The sequence below is a fragment of the Abrus precatorius genome, unplaced genomic scaffold, assembly GCF_003935025.1.
Source record: "Abrus precatorius isolate BTA unplaced genomic scaffold, Abrus_2018 Scaffold3, whole genome shotgun sequence".
Classification (NCBI taxonomy): Eukaryota; Viridiplantae; Streptophyta; class Magnoliopsida; order Fabales; family Fabaceae; genus Abrus; species Abrus precatorius.
The window spans coordinates 1,277,083-1,295,611 of NW_020874373.1; the positions used below are offsets into that span (position 1 = coordinate 1,277,083).

Consider the following 18,529-nt stretch of genomic DNA (forward strand, 5'->3'; position numbering starts at 1 on the left):
GACGTTGGCGGTGGGACCTAGTTGGGAGAAAAACTGTCTCTGTGTGGTTTCTAGAGGCTGAGCCCAATTAAGAAAGGGCATTGAAAGGACACAATCTAAAATTTCTTGTGATTTGCTGAAAAGATAAAAGTGATTTTTTTTGCTATTATGAGTTTTCATTTGCTATGATCTTATGTTAAAAGTTTAAAATTTATAGAATAAAATTTGTAAGATTCTGAATACGCTGTGGTCTAACTTTCCAGATTTTTCCCCTGCATTAGCTGTCATGTTTATACAGTAAACTGCAGAAGAAGGAGGGTACCTCGTAACTGCTAAGTGATAATTGATATGGCAAGCTAATCAATTATTTTAACAATGAATAATCACCTATTCAACTTTAAACTAAAAAGAAAAGAAAACACTATTCTATTAGTGTTAGTATTAGTATTAGATTACATATTAATCTCCAGTATTCAAATCTAAAATTCTCCCCAATAACTTGGTCAAAGGTTGACTCTGCTGTTTCTAGATCTTACTTGTTGATAGCTACATAATAACGGATAATATAATAATATTTCTGTTCTTATCCATCAATTTAGAAAATATATTATTTATTTATTTATATAAATTTTTTAAAATATTATTGATACTCTTTTGTTTATATTTTTCTATTCACATAAATATTTATATTATTATTTTTATTTAGACTACATGTAAAAATACTTTTAAGTCAAACTTCCTCTAAATATTTAACACAATTAAATTTATCAGATTTGAATTCAAGATTATGTGTTAATTAATTAAGAAATTTAACAAATAATTTTACTAAAATAATTAATTTTTTAATATGAATAATTTTTTTCTCTTTACACGCACAGAGTTGAATTATTGCACTGCTAAAGTTGAATTATATAACTTGAACAATGTCATAATTCAAACTAAAGGCGAAGTCGTCGTCATTATTCATTGGCGGTGCCTGCACGGCACTAACAACTTGTTATAAGAACTCAGCAATGGTTGCCAACTTGCCATGAATATAGTAAGTAAACACCACTCTACTCTGCATAATATAAGATCCCTAGTATCTCGGAAGATCATTATATCAATGGCAACTGCGTAAGAATTATTTAATTTTATTAATATCACAAATCATGTTTTTCGTTACTTTTTTCTATTTATCATAATTGATTCGTTTTATCTTACGTTGTCCTGTGTACTGTGAAATCCAGAGGTGTGGTAGAAATTCGTCCTCCTACGCTATCTGGAACCTCCGAACCACCACCTCTCTTTGATGGAACAACCAGGTTTCACATTTAGTCCTATTAAACTCCAATTCATCTTGTTTCATGGTTTTGCTTTGTTTTTGTTGGGTCAACATGGTTTTGCTTTGAGTTTGAGGTTGGCCTGTGCATAGTATCTTACGTTGGATTGTTTTTCTCTTCTAGGCTGTACCTGAGTTATTCATGCCCATTTGCTCAGCGCGTATGGATCACAAGGAACCACAAGGTTATTTTCTCTGTTTAAGTATTTCTTCACTCATTCATGTGTTTGCTCGTTTTATATTCCTAATTTCCTATAATCATTTGATGCTTTTATGGTTTTTTTTCCCCCTATAAGATAGGTTTTTATTTAAACATTAATTTAATTCATGTAAAATTATTTTAATATTTTTCATCGTCATTTGTTAAAACATGATACAGGGATATATGGAGACCAAATTAAAATATAAAGTTAAGCCTAGTGTGTGTCCCGTATAAAATATTCATATTTTCATTTTATTCCTATAATGAATGGTAATTTATATTATTTTCAGGTATTAAAATGACAATAAAAGGTAAAAATAAATTTAAAGTAATTATATATTTTAAAACTAAATTAAAGAAAAAATCATACAGAAAAAAATGAATGTAACAAAAATAAATTATTATTCAATCATTTATTTATTTTAGTAGAGCTGTAGATATCTGTCTCCACTATGATAAACAATTGATGTTTTTTGTGCACCAGGAATTGCAAGACAAGATAAAATTGGTTCCTATTGACCTTATGAACAAGCCAGCTTGGTATAAAGAAAAGGTTCATCCGGAAGGCAAGGTGAATAATCTTAAGAAAAACATAGTGATCTACATAAAAGTAACATAAACTTGATTGAATTATTTAATTTTCCTAATTGATGATTATATTTTTCTTATATCGTAGGTGCCATCACTTGAACATAATGGTAAGGTTTTAGTGGAAAGTATTGACTTGATCAAATATGTCGATGCAAATTTTGAAGGGCCATCATTATTTCCCCATGTAAGAATGAAAGCATTTTAATTTATTGATAAGAAAATCCTTCTCTTCCCCAACTCATGTGTCTGTATGTTGATTGGGGATAATTAATGATGATATGAATATTATTTTAATTTCAGGATTCCGTCAAGAAGGAACTTGGAGAGGAGCTAATAAAGTATGTTGATACGTTTACAAAAGATGTGTTTGGTTCATTCAAAGGCGATCCCATAACACAAACTAGTAAGAATTACATTTCTAAATTGAAGGGTATGATAAACATAGATCATGCCTTGTTTAAAATTCATCATTTGAATTAGGTGCTTCGTTTGATTACTTGGAGAATGCTCTTGGTAAATATGATGATGGGCCATTCTTCCTTGGTGAATTTAGTTTGGTAAGTTGAAAATTTAATATACTTGAAAATTAGATGGATTGGTGAGACATTTATAAAGTGGTTATTTGATATCTTAATTTTTTTAATTATGACTATAGTTATTCTTTTTTAAAACAAAATTATGGTGATTATTAGGTGGATATTGCCTATATTCCCTTCATTGAGAGGTTTCAAATCCTCTTCTCTGAGGTGTATAAGCATGATATCACAGCTGGAAGGCCTAAACTAGCAGCATGGATCAAGGTATTTCAAAATACTTTCATATACCCTCTTAACTATCTTGAATAACAACAACAACTTACTCGAAGTTCACATATAAAATGAATCAAATTAAATTATTGTTTTTATATGTTGCTCCTCCTAATGCTATCAAAATATAATTGGAAGGGTCCTGTTTGGCCCCTTTTGATAGAAAATCTTAATAATAAATAAATAATTTTTGATTCAAAAGTAATGTTGTTTCCCCGCCCCCCTAAAGAAAAGATATTTTGGTTAATTGGTGTAACACATTTTCCAGGAGCTGAATAGTAACAATGCTTATAAGCAAACAAAATTGCTTGATCCACAAGAGTTCGTTGACTTCATCAAAAAGCGCTTTTTGGTACTATATTAAAATTACTCGTATACATAGTTAATTTTCATTATATTACACTTATATCACCTTGGTAACTTAATTATTATGATCTTATGCAGGGTCAGTAATAAACATCAGCCAACAGCAAGTGTTTATGATGGCATTAGTCAAAATAAAGTGTGAGGTGAATGCTTCAAGGAATGCTTTAGTTTTACACTACAAACGCATAGGCTTGTATAATGGCTACTTTGCAAATATAATTTGTAATAATATTTCTGTACCAGTGTGTAATGCATTGTGTTATAGTATAATAAATTAAAATGTCATATGGTTGATATGTATTTGTAATGTATGTTAAATTAATGGTTTTTCACCTTAAAGTAGGCCATTCGCTTCCTCGAACTACCAAGTAGTTTAATTTAAAGTTTATTTCACAAGTTTTTATTATATAATTAGAATATATTATAAATTTAATCATGAATTAAATCGAAATTAATTAAAAAAAACTATGATAGTGTTATTTATTAAATATTTTATAAACTTTGTCAAGCGCTCCAATTTTTTTTAAAATATATTCAGTTGTTTTCATTTATTACACCAAAGAAAATGGATAACGAGCGAACAAAATGTAGGTTGCAAGTCGCAAGCATGAAAATAGTTTCTATAACCATTGAGTACTTCTAAAAAATATTTATAATAGGTGGGTATCTATGAGTAAATACCTAAAATATTTGACGAGTAAAAGTATAAACATACATATCTTTTTACTCAATTACTTGTACAAATATAAATAGACACCCGTGGATCTTGACTAAAATTTTTATAGATGCCATTACATATTTGTTAAAATAATGAACCTCCATGTTAGATATGGCAATCTACTATTTAACAAGTGAATATTTATGTAATTATTTTCATTCAAACTTTAATTGAATAAAAATAATATTTGAATTTCACTTTCTTTCCATGATAATTTACTTTTTACTACAACTTTATTTTCCATGATATTAATATTGTCCTATTTTTTTTAGATTAAAATTGTTTCTTGATTTTTTTAATACTCATTTTAACATTTATAAAATTACGCTAATTTTTATTTTTATAAATTTAAAGTTTAGTTTTAAAAGTTTTATATCTTTAATTTATGATTAATAAGACACACACATTATTGAAAATTAACTAAAAATATTATTTTAAAACAAAATATATTTTTAATGATTTAAACTTATTAAATTTAATATATAATATTCGTAGTTACAGAGTTAGGTCAAAATATTTTAAAAAAAATATTATTTAATTTTTTGTCATATATATATATATATATCATTATTTATAAAAATATAATATATTGTTCTTAAAATAATTTAACTAAAATTTATATTAGTTATATATAAATTTATCAAACTTTTAAAATAACATTCATCGCTTAAATATATAATTTTATAGTATATTTTTTAGTTCATATAACTAGTGAGTACTTGCAAAACATCATAATGCGTGGTAAATATTTGTTTGATAGGTCTAGATTTAAGTATGTGCCCACTAAATTCGATGGGTATGAGTATAGTTTCCGTAACAATCATACTTATTTAATCGATTACTCGCATTAATATATATATATATATATATATATATATATATGTCAAATTTTAAAAATAACATATGATACTTAAATATATTTTTAGTCTATATAATTTTAGAAGATTTTAATTTTAATTTCTCAAATATTTTTTGTTTTAGTCTATAAAATTTTTTAATTCAGCACTTTTTATCTTTTTTTACAATCATGACATAACAAAAAAAATTGACGTAATAATTTTTTTTTATTTAGACTACAGGTATTTTCCATTAGAAGCAGATAAATGTGACAATATTTTAGTTAGCTTTATCATCTTTAAAGACAAAAGTATTAAATTAAAAAAAATTAAAACCTAAAATAATTTTCTTAAAAAATTAAAATTGATAAAATATCAACTTAGATGAGTTTGGAAAAGCTAACTCAATGCTTAAAAGAGTGATGTTATTAACACGTTTTTTAATATATTTTTTTGAAAACTAAAAAAAAATATGTAAGAGAAATATTTACTTAAAAATAAAAAAATGAAACACATAATTTCTGTAATTTTTAATAAATTTTAATAAATATTAAAAAATATGTTACAAATGTATTGTTAGTATTTTTAATGTTTAAAATGGTAGAATCTGATACTCATACTAGTTTAGCTAATTTTTTTACTAAAAAATTTGAACATAATATTAAAATACTCGTTATCTTAGTCGTGTATTTTATATCAGTAATCAACAAATATATATAATAAGGCCAACCAAGGATGACCACCGTTCTTTTTTAATCGTAAACCGATAAACTATTTCGCTCTATTTTAATTTTCCTTAATGCCGGTCAAAGACTCTGTTTCTTTTAATATAATCGTTTATTTTTCGTTAAATTTCGTCATTGCTGGCGCCACCTGGGTGCACCAAAGTCTATAAGAAAGGATTAACAAGATTGATTGAACATCGTCGACACTGAAAAAAAGCTTTGTGAATTTCAGGAGAACAAGATCATTGAATCCATGGCAACTTCGTAAGAGAATTTTTTCCACATTTCCAATTACGTTTCACAAAGTTCATCAACCTTAGCTTTTTTCTGAACCAGTTCCTCCCTTTCTAACATTGTTTCTTTGTAACTTACTAGAGCTGTACAAGAACTGCGTACTCCCCCGTTTACTTCCTCCTCCGACCCACCTCCACTTTTTGATGGAACCACAAGGTGCATCCCTATGTCATCACAAGTGTTTGTATTTTCATTATGATAAATACGATTAGTTTCTTATAAATGTCCACAGTTCAAGAGTGTGTGTCTCTTCTTTTAGGTTGTACATGTCTTATACATGCCCATTTGCGCAACGTGTATGGATCACTAGGAATTATAAGGTTGTTCCCACTTCTACTTCCCCATGAAATGTTTACTTATTTATATGTTTCTTGACAAGTGATCAATGTTACAGGAGCTTCAAGACAAAATCAAATTGATTCCTATCGATCTAGCAAATATTCCTGCTTGGTATAAGGAGAAAGTCTACCCTCCAAATAAGGTGGGAAACTAGGTACTGTGGAAAACACAGCTAAGATCACCATATATCCTATACTTGAAAATCTAAGAAATTTGTGTCATTAATTATTGTCGTGCTTCTGATATCATATAGGTGCCATCCTTGGAGCACAATGGCAAGGTTATTGGTGAAAGTCTTGACTTAATCAAATATGTGGATGCCAACTTTGAGGGAATATCTCTATTTCCAAGTGTAAGAATTGCATCCTATACACGTGTTATTATACTCCACAAGATAAAGGCTAGCAACAAATTTTTTTAATACACTTTTCAATGTAATATTCTTTATTATTAGTTTATTTTTTAAATTCATTATATTTGTTTAGTCAATTGTTCACTTTTTAAATGTCATTTCAACTTTTTTAAAAATAATTCAATAAAAATAAATTAATCACATAAAGTATGTTGCTAGTTTGAGAAAATCTGAGTCTACGAATTGTTTTTTCTATGTTAGTGGAATGATTTGAATATTTTTGTTTTGTTTTGTTTTTTATTCAGGACCCGGCAAAGAGAGAATTTGGTGAGCAAGTGATGATCCACATTGATGAGTTGACCAAAAATATTTTCTCTACATTCAAAGGAGATCCTATACCAAAAACTAGTAAGATTAATGTCGTTAAATTTGAGAGATTGATATTGAAGATAAAAATAATTTGATTAAACCTAATACGTTTGGATTCAGGTGCTTCTTTTTATTACATTGAGAGTGCTCTAGGTAAATTTAATGACGGGCCATTTTTCCTCGGCCAATTTAGCTTGGTAAGAAGTTTAAATTCAAGAATTTAAAGAACAAAAGAAAAATAGAATTATCAAATGTATATATAATATCGAATATTTTCATTTCGTTAATCTTTGGAAATCACGGTGACCATCAGGTGGATGCTGCCTTTGCTCCATTTCTTGAAAGATTCTTAATTGTATTTCCTGATGTGTATAAGCATGACCTTACAACAGGGAGGCCTAATCTAGCAGCATATATTGAGGTATAATAGAAACAATTTATATATGAATTTATTTTGTGGCTTATGATTTTGCACTTGTATTTAAGAATTGACCCTGGTTTATTCTCTAGCTTAATTGTGACTCTGCTCTTGTGTTGAAGAATGTTATTCTAATTCTCTGGCATATAACTCTTGCTAGAGGCAATAAAAGTAGTGGTTTGCTAAGGGTCTTAGAACTAATTGAATTTTTCGTTGTAGGAGCTGAATAAGATCGATGCTTATACACAAACAAAGCTTGACGCTAAGGCATTTCTGGAAATGTTCAAAAAACGATTTTTGGTACTTTACATAGTCCCACATGAATATATGAGTTGAAGTCTTATTACATCTTGTGCATAACTTTGTAATCTTCATTTCTATGGTGCAGGCTCAGCAATGAACATTGCAATACTGGAATTGGATGGCAGTACATGTGTGTATAATAAAAGAGAGAGGTCTCTACAGTGAAATGCTTTTGTAGTACAACGATTATGTGTTGGGTTATTTGTGATTTGGTTAATTTTATTTTGGGATAATAATAGTTGTATTCCTATCACGATGATGAGAATTTGATTTTTAATCATGTGTTTGGGCAAAACTTTGTTAAAAAAAAGTAAATCTTACTTTGATAATCTTTATGATCTGATAAAATGTCTCTGATTATCAGCTTGAAAATATTCCTAGTATTATTTATACACATCATTCATGGTTGTTCACATTAATTTTGAAATGTCATAAAACATATTGTCAATTTATTGAGATAGGATCCTCTCCTTTTCTATATAACAGGACAGTGTTAAGTTTATAAAATGTCATTCCTTTAAATTAGATTGATAAAATTCAACTGATTTAATTTGAATATATTAATTTCTTATATTTAGTATCAACACTATATTTTTAGAAACCTAACTTGTTATACGGTTTTTAATTAAACTATTTCAGAAAAATATTGGCAGGAGTAAAAATTTAAGATATTTATATAAAAGTAAAAAAAATTCACCAATATTTTCAATTTTAATTTAATTTATGTTATTTTTTATTTTATTATTGCTTTTTAAATTAAAAGTTTTATTATTAACTTATTATTATAATTAAAAAGTATTTAAAAGGTTATTATAATACCATTACACACACACATTTATTGTATTATAAATACCTTATATTATTTTATTTTAAACTTTAATTTATTTTTTAAAATAACATAAAATTATCAATTATAACATAAAGTAAAATAATATTTAAAATAAAAAATATATTTTTAAAAGAAACACTAATATTTTAAAAAATAATATTTAAATGAAATATAATATCAAAACATTTCTAAAAAATATTATATTACATTCTGAATAAAATTTAAGATATATTAAAAGTATTTTAAATATTTTTGAAAAGTATAATTATTAAGAACTAAAAAAGAGATATTCGAATGACACCCTTAATTGTTTTCTAGAGTTATCTAGTAACTTATAACTACAGAACATTAGTCCACTTTCAATTGAACCAGTCGATTTTTTTCACATAAATAATAATCTTAAAATCATAAAAAATTATTTAACATTCAGTTTATTGAATAATTACAATTAACATAAGAAATGAGAAAGCCGTAGAATCATGCATTCACGATACAAATACTATTTTTAGAGTTTTCCAGAAGCAGAGCGTGGAACGGTAATACGAACGCAAAACGTTCGTCACCACCGCTACGTCCAGAGCACGTGCCTGTAACGGAAGGTGACCGCAACCGAGTTTCTCGATTTTCAAAGCATGATTAACAAGAACTAAAAAAATTTACTTTAAACTGATTCGTTTATTAGTTTTAATATAAAAGTAGGAAAATGTGTTAAACAATTATTAATAATAAATTTTTTAAAAAAAATACAATAAATATATATTATTTTATGTAAAAAATTATTAGATTTGTGCTGATAATCGTTTTACTTTGTAGTATAAAAGGCGAACTCGCTCAATTGTAGACGCCATTGCGTGCAGGAAAAGATTCTCCACCAAAGCCTCACTGAGTAAGCTCCCAAAGAAATACGTCCATGGCAACTGCGTAAGACACTTCTTCTTTCACGATCTGTTACAGAATCGGAAATTGGTTCCTTTTATCTAATTCCTTTTCTCTTCGTAATTTAGCGGTGTGCAAGAAGTTCGTGCTCCTCCGTTAACTTCCACCTCAGATCCACCTCCACTTTTTGACGGTACCACCAGGTCCTTCCTTTTCTTTTTCGTCTATTAACTCTGTTTTTTTATGCTCATTTTGTAACGATTTTTTTTCCTTTTAGGTTGTATATCAGTTATGTTTGTCCCTATGCGCAGCGTGCTTGGATCACTCGCAACTATAAGGTTGTTTCTCTCCTCTGTCCTTCTCCTCTTTGTGAAATATTCACCTTAATTTTTATTAACCATTATTCGAACTTCTAAAACGTTAAATCTAAAAAATATTGTCAATAAATCATCTTACTTAAACGGTGAGGCCACCGAATCTTTTAAAGGACTAGTTTGTGATGTTTTAGAAGTTTGAGGAATTAGAGGATCAAGTTGAAATTTACTCTTTAATTTATTGTATTATCTGAGGCATAGGTCGTTTTCTTTCTTGAGTGATGATCAATTTGGTTATACTGCAGGGACTACAAGACAAGATTGAACTGGTTCCTATTGATCTTCTAAACAGGCCTGCTTGGTATAAGGAGAAAGTCTACCCTGAAAACAAGGTGTTTAACTCGCTGATTGAAGAATATAAATTAGTCTATGGGCTGGTAATTGATCATGACTTTGTTCTTGTGTTATAGGTGCCATCATTGGAGCACAATGGGAAGGTCTTGGGAGAAAGTCTCGATTTGATCAAGTACATAGATGACAACTTCGAAGGGCCATCTCTAGTTCCCAGTGTAAGAACTGCACTTTCTCCCTCTCCCTTCTCCCCCAATCGCTATTTATCATTTAGGCTCTAAACCGATGAGCTTATAAGAGTAAATGATCTCTCATAAGTTATTTTCAGCTTATTTCAAATAACTTATCAGAATAAGTTCTTTTTAACTTATTCTAAGAAGTTTTATGGTGAAATATATAAGCCCTTGTATTAAAATAACATATTGAATAAAAACTTAAGTTGTGTTTTCAAATGCCTCTCAGTGAAATGGTTTAAAGATGTTTTTCCAGGATCCTGCCAAGAAAAAGGTTGGCGAGCAGTTGATTTCCCATGTTGATACATTCACCAAAGACCTGTATTCTTCATTGAAAGGAGATCCAATACAACAAGCCAGTAAGTAAGATTTGAAGTTAATTAATAGAGGGAAGTGTTATTCAACGACATATAAAATTAACCTTCAGGATTGATAATCTAACTCAGGTCCTGCCTTTGATTACTTGGAGAATGCTCTTGGTAAATTTGATGATAGGCCATTCTTTCTTGGTCAGTTTAGTTGGGTAAGTTGAAATCAAGTCTTGAAGATGCTCCTTTTCAATTGACTTTAAGAAATTTCAGCAAATTCGTACCAAAGGTCTGAAAGCACATAATAATCTGATGGAACTATGTATTAAAGTAGTAATGACTTGAGTGCAAATACAGTGTCAGATAAATGATAATATCCGTGACTGTAGTTTTTCTCCCATATAAGTTGTAAATGTTTGTCATTATCAGGTGGATATTGCCTATATTCCGTTTGTAGAAAGATTCCAGCTTGTCTTTTCTGATGTGTTCAAGAATGATATTACGGAAGGAAGGCCTAAACTTGCAGCATGGATTGAGGTACACTTAGAAGCTGTTCTATGTAAATTATTTTCTGGTTTAAAGACATTCCACTGCTTTTCATTCTTTTATATGATGAATTGATTACAAATCAATTTGAACATGAAGAAAACTCCATATGCTCTGGAACAAGTGTAAACAGAATGGCCCATCCAACGTTGTTGTTCATGCCTTTGATATGGGTCCTGACTACTAACTGCTTCAGACGTACTGGTCACAAAATATATATTCATTCGAAACATGTTTCTTTTGCAGGAGGTGAACAAGATCGGTGCTTATACACAGACAAGAGCTGATCCCAAGGAAATCGTTGATATTTTCAAGAAACGTTTTTTGGTACTGTAAACAACATCCACATACCTCTTAAGATTGAGTTTGAATAATTGTGATTGTTTTCTGCCAATTCGCTTGCCAATTTATTAAACTTCCTACACTTCTACCCTGCAGGCTCAACAGTGAAAGAGTGCACGTCCTCTGAGGTGTTGATGGTTGACAATAAAGTGTCGCTTGTGTTTATAGCCAAATGTTGGTTTGTCTGCTGAATTTAATGTCAGTGATGTTTATTTAACAGCTTGTTTGATGTTTATGGAGTAATAATGATGTTTGCGTACCGGCTTTTGACATCCCTATGTTATTATGTTTTTGTGTATGTAATCTCGAGTTATATGACTGAATCGTCTTTTTATACATCTCGACCATGGTAATTAACGATGAATTCAGTCATTTTGTGATTTTTTTTTGTACTTTTTAGGATTCGATGAACTGAGTGGAGAATATGTATTCATTATCTCAAAACATATGTATAAACTAGATAAAAAGCTGCGTTTTGTGAGTCAGATATATTGTTTAGAGATTATTACGTGTGAAAATACGCTTATAAAATATAACAATAATGTCATAATAAGTAAATACTTCACAAAATAAATTATTTAGTAAATACTTTCTAAATAAGTTGCGTGCAGATGCAAAGATCCAGCTTAGGTTAAAGATACTTCATGTGCAATTACGCAACTAAAAAAAGCAAAATCAACTTGATTTCTATGTTGTGTAGTTTATTAAGCTCTCCGGAAATATAGCTTTTCCAGAGACCTAGGATAAATAAGTAAAGGCCGGGACCTCTCTGGATGCAGGGACTCCTGTAGAACCATTGCCAAGACAGAAGGCACATGAATTATGAATCCAGCAATTTGCTCTTAAATAATATTTTCAAGAAAAAAAAAGTGGAAATACTATCTTAGCCCCAAACAGAAATAGGAGCAGTTTTGAGCACAGGAGGAAAACAAAATTCCATAAGGTTTTTGTAACTATGCTGTGAGCCGAGAAAACACCACCAAAGGACAACTTATATTAACATCTATAAACCTATGTCTTGAAGCATGTTGACAAGCCTGTTAAGTAAGATATTTGAAGAAGTTTTCTCCAGACTACCTTATATCAACCAAACATTGAGCTCCATATCATAGCCCCCTCCTAGTTCTAGGCGGAGTACCAGGAACGAGGCGAGAGCTTTGAACTGTCTGCATATTGGGATCATATCTTTGTGAAGCAAGATAAGACAAAGCTGTGACAACATCAGCTATAACAGGACGCATATTAGCCTGCTCCTGAACACACATTGCTGCAACAGCAAGGGCCTGGTATAGCCCTCTTGGAGGATATTGACCTTGGAGCATTGGATCAGCCATTTGTGAAAATTTTCTTCGATCTTTAAATAAGGGTCTAGCCTGCAATTCAATCAGAATAGTCCATCCCAATTTACTACTCAGATAAGGAGCAAGGACCATGTCACGTAATGAATTTCGTTGGGAAATACTTTAATTTCTCCCCACCAGAGATATGCAAAATCCAGTTGAGGAGTATATGTGATATGCATATTAAAAAGTTCAACAAACTGCTACTTCTATCTTTAACATTGCAGTAACAGGAATTTTGTTTTAAAAGAATAATTTGTCAGGAATGGAAGAAAATATAGAACAGGATAAGCAATACCAATAAAAGAAAGGAAATTAAAAGAAAACTAAAACCAAGAGCAAATTATCAGCTTGAAGAAACTATTCAACCACAATGACAAATTTTCTTGAAATATTCTCCATATATTATGTTTGATTAAGACTTAAAAGAGGTAATTGTGAACTAAAGGAATGTAAATGATTTCTTACCACAAATTCTTGCGCTCAAGCACAGTTATGCAAGATGACTGATTCATATTAAACTAATTGCCTCACCTTAATGTATCCACACTGGCTGTTTTTAAGTTTAACCATTTATCTTGCAAATGAAAATATTTTTAGAGTTGTTCAACCAAGAGCATTTCCAATCATGGATTGGTCCTAAGGGTTGCTTTTAAGTCATCAACAAACCCTAGGAAATGACATAACAGTCGGAATCACTTACCCATGCAACAAGATTCTGCTCTCCTGCAGATTTTGAATTGTCAATTGCTTTCCTTCCAGTGATTATTTCCAGAAGAACTACACCAAAGCTATACACATCGGACTTCAAAGTGAGTTGACCTGTCATTGCGTACTCTGGAGCACAATATCCATAGGTGCCCATAACCCTTGTTGATACATGGGTGTTTTCCCCAACTGGGCCAAGTTTAGCCAAACCAAAATCAGATAACTTTGGGTGATACCCTTCGCCAAGCAAAATGTTGGAGCACTTCAAATCTCGGTATATGACAGGAGGATTAGCTTTGTCATGTAGATATTCCAATCCCTTTGCTGCTCCAGCAGCTATTTTCATTCGTGTGTTCCAGTCCAGTTGTTTCTTGCCGGGGGTAATATCTGCCAATCATTCATTTATAACCAACATTTACTAGAAAAAGAATATAAACTTCAAAGAGGAAGAAAGAAAACTTGCTTAGTTGAAATACAAATACCATGCAAGTGGTCTTCCAAGGATCCTAATGGCATATATTCATAAACTAGAAGTCTTTGATCTCCATCAGCACAATAGCCAATAAGGTTGACAAGGTTGGGATGGTGAAGTAGACTTAACATCAACACTTCAACAAGGAATTCCCTATTCCCTTGCAGTCCATTTCGGTCAAGTTGCTTAATTGCGACAACCTATTTTCAACATTAGAAATGATGAAACATGATTACAAACTAAACCTACATAAAATTTATGCAATGTGTTGTGTTAACAAAACTCATTCTATTATTCTAACTGTTAGAAGAATCAAAGTGTAAAAGCGGGATGAGAATAATGAGAAAACAGAATCACCTGATTAATACTTTCCAGGCGCCCTTTGTATACTCTGCCAAAGCCGCCCTCACCCAAAAGACATTCAGCTCTAAAATTTCTAGTTGCAGTTGCCAACTCACGGAATGAGAATGTCTGTGCTGCAATGTGATCAGGATTCCCATTTTTAGATGTATCTTTCGAATTCGTGGATGAATTCCTCTTCAACTTTCCTGCACCCAAATGACAAGAATAATATTTAGGGGGAGAAGCACAAGCTACAGCAGGGTTAGATTTGTCTTCTAAGACCAACACATGTTAATGCAATCTCTTGGAACCATGAAAATACTACCTGGCCCCATTGTCCATGTTTCAGAAACAAATAACTGAAGATTATTCAAATATGAATCCCAAACTGATTCTACTAGCATAGTGTCATTTCAAATATAAGTTTAAGCTTGGTATATACTTCGTAATTCAGGAAATCAACGAGCTGAAAGAAAACAAAATAAATAAGAAGTCTCGTGTTATTAAGAAAACTATCAAGAATACTTATATTAACTTGGAATATTATAGGTTGACAGTAGTAACTTAGTGTATCACCTGAAAGCTAGTAGCACACCGATCAACGGAATGCATCCAAGAAAGTAATAGAAGAGAGTCTAAAACGGCTCAAAACAAAAAGATAAAAATGCTAACACACAAGTTCTACAAATCCAACACCACATCGCAGAGCAGCATTAAAGATTTTTCTTGGATATAGAAACGAATATAGCAGATTATTAGATTACACATGCATATTCCAATCCCCCCTCCCCCGCCATTAAAAAAAAACAAACATTTTTCTATAGCATAAAAAAAATTGCCCTCATTAACCACGTCAAATCCCAGGTACCTATATCTAGAAAGTTCACACGTCAGGGACACCAATCCGGTCTACCGAATACATAAAACTCACTCAAATTTTCATTTTGCAAGAAACCCCATATAAAGCAATAGATAAAATATTTACTAGACATGTTGCATAAGCCCCCAAACCACCTTAATTAAGTGAAAGCACAATTGTCCCAAACAGGGTCCAACTATCTTAATCCCATTGGTGACTCGCTTTTTTCCTTCAGTGAACCAAAACAAAAAGAAAAAAAAGGTACCTGGGGTGGCTTTGATCTGACCAACGAGGCTGTCCTGAACTTCCATCTTTTCAATCTTCTTCTTAGTGCCTGAATTTCCAGAACAGGGAATCCAACCCATATTTCTTTTTCCCTTCTCTCTTCAGATGAACAAAGTACAGTGATCAGAAACCACAGCACCTATCAAATCACTCTCTTATGACCCGACCCGACACACGGTGTTTGGGCGTCTAACTACACCAACTTAGAAAACAGCCTCTCTCTCTCTCTCTCTCTCTCTCAATATGTGTGTGTGTTTGTTTACTTTTATCATGTGTTTATGTTTCCTTGTTTATATTTTGTGTTTATTTCTTTATTTTGGTGTTTTAGTTAGAGTTCATTAATTTAGTCATTGGTTTGTCTTTTGGTCGGAAAAACCCCATGATTGGTTCAAATGCGCCTCACTGGATCACCTCCGAAACCAACTCCAAACTAATCTAATATATATATTTGCCTCTTTTCTTTTGGCTAAGCATAAAATAATTGCCTTGGAATTAAGTTAATTTCTGTCATATCATGTCATGCTAGCCACTCCTATCTGCCTTCCACACCCTGCTTAGTGCTTACTATCTGCCACGGGAATCTATAAAAATAGATGCTTTGTTCTTTTATTTGAACAATTCCTATATACAATTTTCTTCTACCGAAATATAATTTTTCATTCAATCAATGAATAATATTTTATTTTTTATTTTTTTTATCATTTCTCTCAAGATTTTAGTGATTAAGTATTAACTAAAATATAAATAAATTTATTTTTCTTTTTTAATAATTAGGATAATTTTTAAAAAAAAGTTGTAAGAAGATTTATTTTTTCTAATTAATACATGTGCTACAGTGTAACTCAATGATCATAATTTTGGCCGCTCTCAGAGTTCAACTTTTGGCAAACAAACTGAACAAGTACTAACAGCTGTAGATCTTAAAGACATTCCTATAATTATTACAAGATGGGTTTCATGACACCATCTAAAATTAGTTCTCTTTCTTTTCTTTGATTTTTTCTTTCCCCTTCTAGTCAATGAAAGTTATTCTTTGGAGTGAGAGAAGATACAGTTTTACCAATTTTCTTTCTTTTTTCTCCTTTCTTTCCTTTTTTAAAGTAATGAAAAGAAAAATAAAAATGAAGGGATTAGGCCAAAACCTGGATAAACTTTCTATCCATAGGTGTCTAATTGTAGGAGGACTTGTCATAATGGTGTTAAAAAAAGAAAAGTTTCACTCTTCCGCTTTCGTCTTTCTAATTTCATATTCATCCTTTCAATTAAAAAAAAAAAGTTTGGACCTAATTTAATTTCCTTAAAAAAAGACATGAAAATATGGATAGAAGCTTCAGGTTTAACAAATCTACCACCCGGAGACAGCTGGTGGGAAACGGCTCTCTATGAGCGTGCCACCTGTTTTTGTAATGCAATCATATGTTTTCTTTTCTTTATCTTTAATAAAAATAAAATTAATAAAATGATATGCATTTTATTATTTTAAATTCAATTTTTATAAACGCAATGAACTCACGGTATTAGAAATAATTACTACTCAAGGTCTAAAATTGTTTCCAATATCAAACGGGAGATTTTACGCTTTTGAACGAAAGAAGTGTTATCTCTACTGAGTCTATTATTTAAATTACTGTAAAATATATTTATGTAACATTTCTTTTATATATATGCACACATCTTAATATCTTACATGCAAAAAAAAAAACTTAAAGACATCCTTTTTTTAAACGCAAAACACTTTTTAATCTCCTCTTTTTATCAATATTTCAAAAAGTCATTTTGCTTATTTAAATCTGTCCTTTGAGAAAATTAACGAAATATTAATTGTTTTTTAAAATTTTCCATCAAAACCATATTATTTAAAACTTTATACTTTTGATGCTATTGTTATTTTTATTTTATCAAAATTTTCCTCATTTTGACATATAAAAACACATCAATTGCTGACCAATTAATACCAAACATATTTGTATTATGGAGGCAGGGTATTGGTTCCAATTGATTTCCTTTTTTCGTCTTGCAATTTTTGTATTATTGATTGGTGAACACTTTGTTTTGACACAAAGATATCAAGTTGCAAAGCCCGTATAATTATTCAATTTAGTTAAACAATTAGAAAAAATCTTTCCTCTTCAACCTAAGATATTGGTTAGAGTGGAAGGTGCTTTAGTTACATTAAAAGATTGCTGTATAAAGCTACACATATGTGTATTCGACTTGGATAGACATTTGATTTCTTTTTAAATCGTTCAAAAATAGATGTTTCATGATGTGACTTCTAGTATGTGTAGTTTTTATAGTAATTGAAGATTCATAGGTTGATTCATAATAAAATTGATTACTTTGATCGAAATAGTGGGTAGGATTCATCCAAAAAAGTAAAAATTAAAAAAAACTTATAAATTAAAGAGTGTTATAATATAGAAGAAATTGATTGTTAAAATGTTGGCTATAAGGTGAAGGAATAAGCATTTTGGATACTTAATGTTTGAATAGTCATTTATCAGCATTTAATATTAGATCGCTATATAATTGAAAATGTCATATTTTTCCTTCTAAGATTATTATAAATAGATATTGTAGATCTCTAGTTATAATTGAAAAAATTAAATTAAAAATTAAAATTAAGATCTAATAATATGCATGATTGGTGACACTTTAAAATTAAGGTTGACAATATGATATTTAAAAAATTCTTAAATATAATACTTCTCTTAAGTACGGTTTAAGGAATCAAGAGATGTATTTAGGAGAAATAGTTATTTTTCCAAGAGTTTATTTGATCTTCAATATTCTTTTAGAACTTGAATTGAGACAATTCTTAATTGCTTTGATTAAAGTTTAAAGGAATCATACCCTAACATGCATCGTGGTTGATATAGCAATTAATGCCATTGAAACCTTATCAAAATGATAAATCAAACTGCAATAAAATAGAAGAGTTTTGTTAAGGAGTATTGATTAGGTGTTAGTAGCTGAGGAGCGTTTACTTGCCTCCTATTTATCACTTATGTAATTAGTGTTATCCACCATGCCTTTTTGCATGATCAAGAGAATCAACCATCAAGCACTTCCTACTCACTTTTGTCGATAAAAGTCTCTAAACAT

At 30.3% G+C, this 18,529-nt stretch overlaps 4 protein-coding genes across 5 annotated transcripts; 3 read left to right on the forward strand and 1 right to left on the reverse strand.

Annotated features, from left to right (window-relative positions):
* Positions 1–1,015: 1,015 nt before the first annotated feature.
* Positions 1,016–3,443, forward strand: LOC113861590 (glutathione S-transferase L3-like). The gene is made up of 10 exons (XM_027494511.1): positions 1,016–1,095; positions 1,209–1,283; positions 1,425–1,485; positions 1,987–2,073; positions 2,179–2,277; positions 2,394–2,496; positions 2,574–2,650; positions 2,786–2,893; positions 3,168–3,251; positions 3,344–3,443. The coding sequence occupies exons 1-10, from the start codon at positions 1,085–1,087 to the stop codon at positions 3,350–3,352; spliced, it is 714 nt and encodes a 237-aa protein (XP_027350312.1). The 5' UTR covers positions 1,016–1,084; the 3' UTR covers positions 3,353–3,443.
* A 2,354-nt stretch (positions 3,444–5,797) lies between these two features.
* LOC113861592 (glutathione S-transferase L1-like) lies at positions 5,798–7,740 on the forward strand. Its single transcript, XM_027494517.1, has 10 exons — positions 5,798–5,808; positions 5,920–5,994; positions 6,098–6,158; positions 6,233–6,319; positions 6,431–6,529; positions 6,835–6,937; positions 7,019–7,095; positions 7,212–7,319; positions 7,536–7,616; positions 7,705–7,740. Exons 1-10 carry the CDS (start codon positions 5,798–5,800, stop codon positions 7,714–7,716), a joined length of 714 nt encoding a protein of 237 aa, XP_027350318.1. The 3' UTR covers positions 7,717–7,740.
* A 1,554-nt stretch (positions 7,741–9,294) lies between these two features.
* Positions 9,295–11,901, forward strand: LOC113860956 (glutathione S-transferase L3). 2 transcript variants are annotated; one of them, XM_027493536.1, is made up of 10 exons: positions 9,295–9,369; positions 9,453–9,527; positions 9,602–9,662; positions 9,944–10,030; positions 10,109–10,207; positions 10,479–10,581; positions 10,669–10,745; positions 10,960–11,067; positions 11,323–11,403; positions 11,515–11,901. In XM_027493536.1, the coding sequence occupies exons 1-10, from the start codon at positions 9,359–9,361 to the stop codon at positions 11,524–11,526; spliced, it is 714 nt and encodes a 237-aa protein (XP_027349337.1). In that variant the 5' UTR covers positions 9,295–9,358; the 3' UTR covers positions 11,527–11,901. The 2 variants fall into 2 exon arrangements, with proteins under 2 accessions (XP_027349337.1, XP_027349338.1); XM_027493537.1 differs by having other exon boundaries at positions 9,453–9,517; positions 9,602–10,030; positions 11,515–11,898.
* A 261-nt stretch (positions 11,902–12,162) lies between these two features.
* Positions 12,163–15,867, reverse strand: LOC113863377 (probable serine/threonine-protein kinase PBL7). The gene is made up of 5 exons (XM_027496937.1): positions 15,405–15,867; positions 14,296–14,486; positions 13,949–14,138; positions 13,462–13,853; positions 12,163–12,791 (listed from the first exon to the last, which is right to left on the reverse strand). The coding sequence occupies exons 1-5, from the start codon at positions 15,502–15,504 to the stop codon at positions 12,525–12,527; spliced, it is 1,140 nt and encodes a 379-aa protein (XP_027352738.1). The 5' UTR covers positions 15,505–15,867; the 3' UTR covers positions 12,163–12,524.
* Between the last annotated feature and the right edge of the window lie 2,662 nt (positions 15,868–18,529).

Coding starts and splice junctions, on each gene's coding strand:
- LOC113861590 (XM_027494511.1), top strand. Junction 1,284..1,424: donor CTCTTTGATGGAACAACCAG/GTTTCACATTTA, acceptor TTTCTCTTCTAG/GCTGTACCTGAGTTATTCAT. Junction 2,074..2,178: donor AGGTTCATCCGGAAGGCAAG/GTGAATAATCTT, acceptor CTTATATCGTAG/GTGCCATCACTTGAACATAA.
- LOC113861592 (XM_027494517.1), top strand. Junction 6,159..6,232: donor GGATCACTAGGAATTATAAG/GTTGTTCCCACT, acceptor TCAATGTTACAG/GAGCTTCAAGACAAAATCAA. Junction 6,530..6,834: donor GAATATCTCTATTTCCAAGT/GTAAGAATTGCA, acceptor TTTTTTATTCAG/GACCCGGCAAAGAGAGAATT.
- LOC113860956 (XM_027493536.1), top strand. Junction 9,663..9,943: donor GGATCACTCGCAACTATAAG/GTTGTTTCTCTC, acceptor GTTATACTGCAG/GGACTACAAGACAAGATTGA. Junction 10,031..10,108: donor AAGTCTACCCTGAAAACAAG/GTGTTTAACTCG, acceptor CTTGTGTTATAG/GTGCCATCATTGGAGCACAA.
- LOC113863377 (XM_027496937.1), bottom strand. CDS start 15,504: ATGGGTTGGATTCCCTGTTCTGGAAATTCAGGCACTAAGAAGAAGATT. Junction 14,139..14,295: donor GCCTGGAAAGTATTAATCAG/GTGATTCTGTTT, acceptor TGTTGAAAATAG/GTTGTCGCAATTAAGCAACT. Junction 12,792..13,461: donor AGCAGAATCTTGTTGCATGG/GTAAGTGATTCC, acceptor ATTGAATTGCAG/GCTAGACCCTTATTTAAAGA.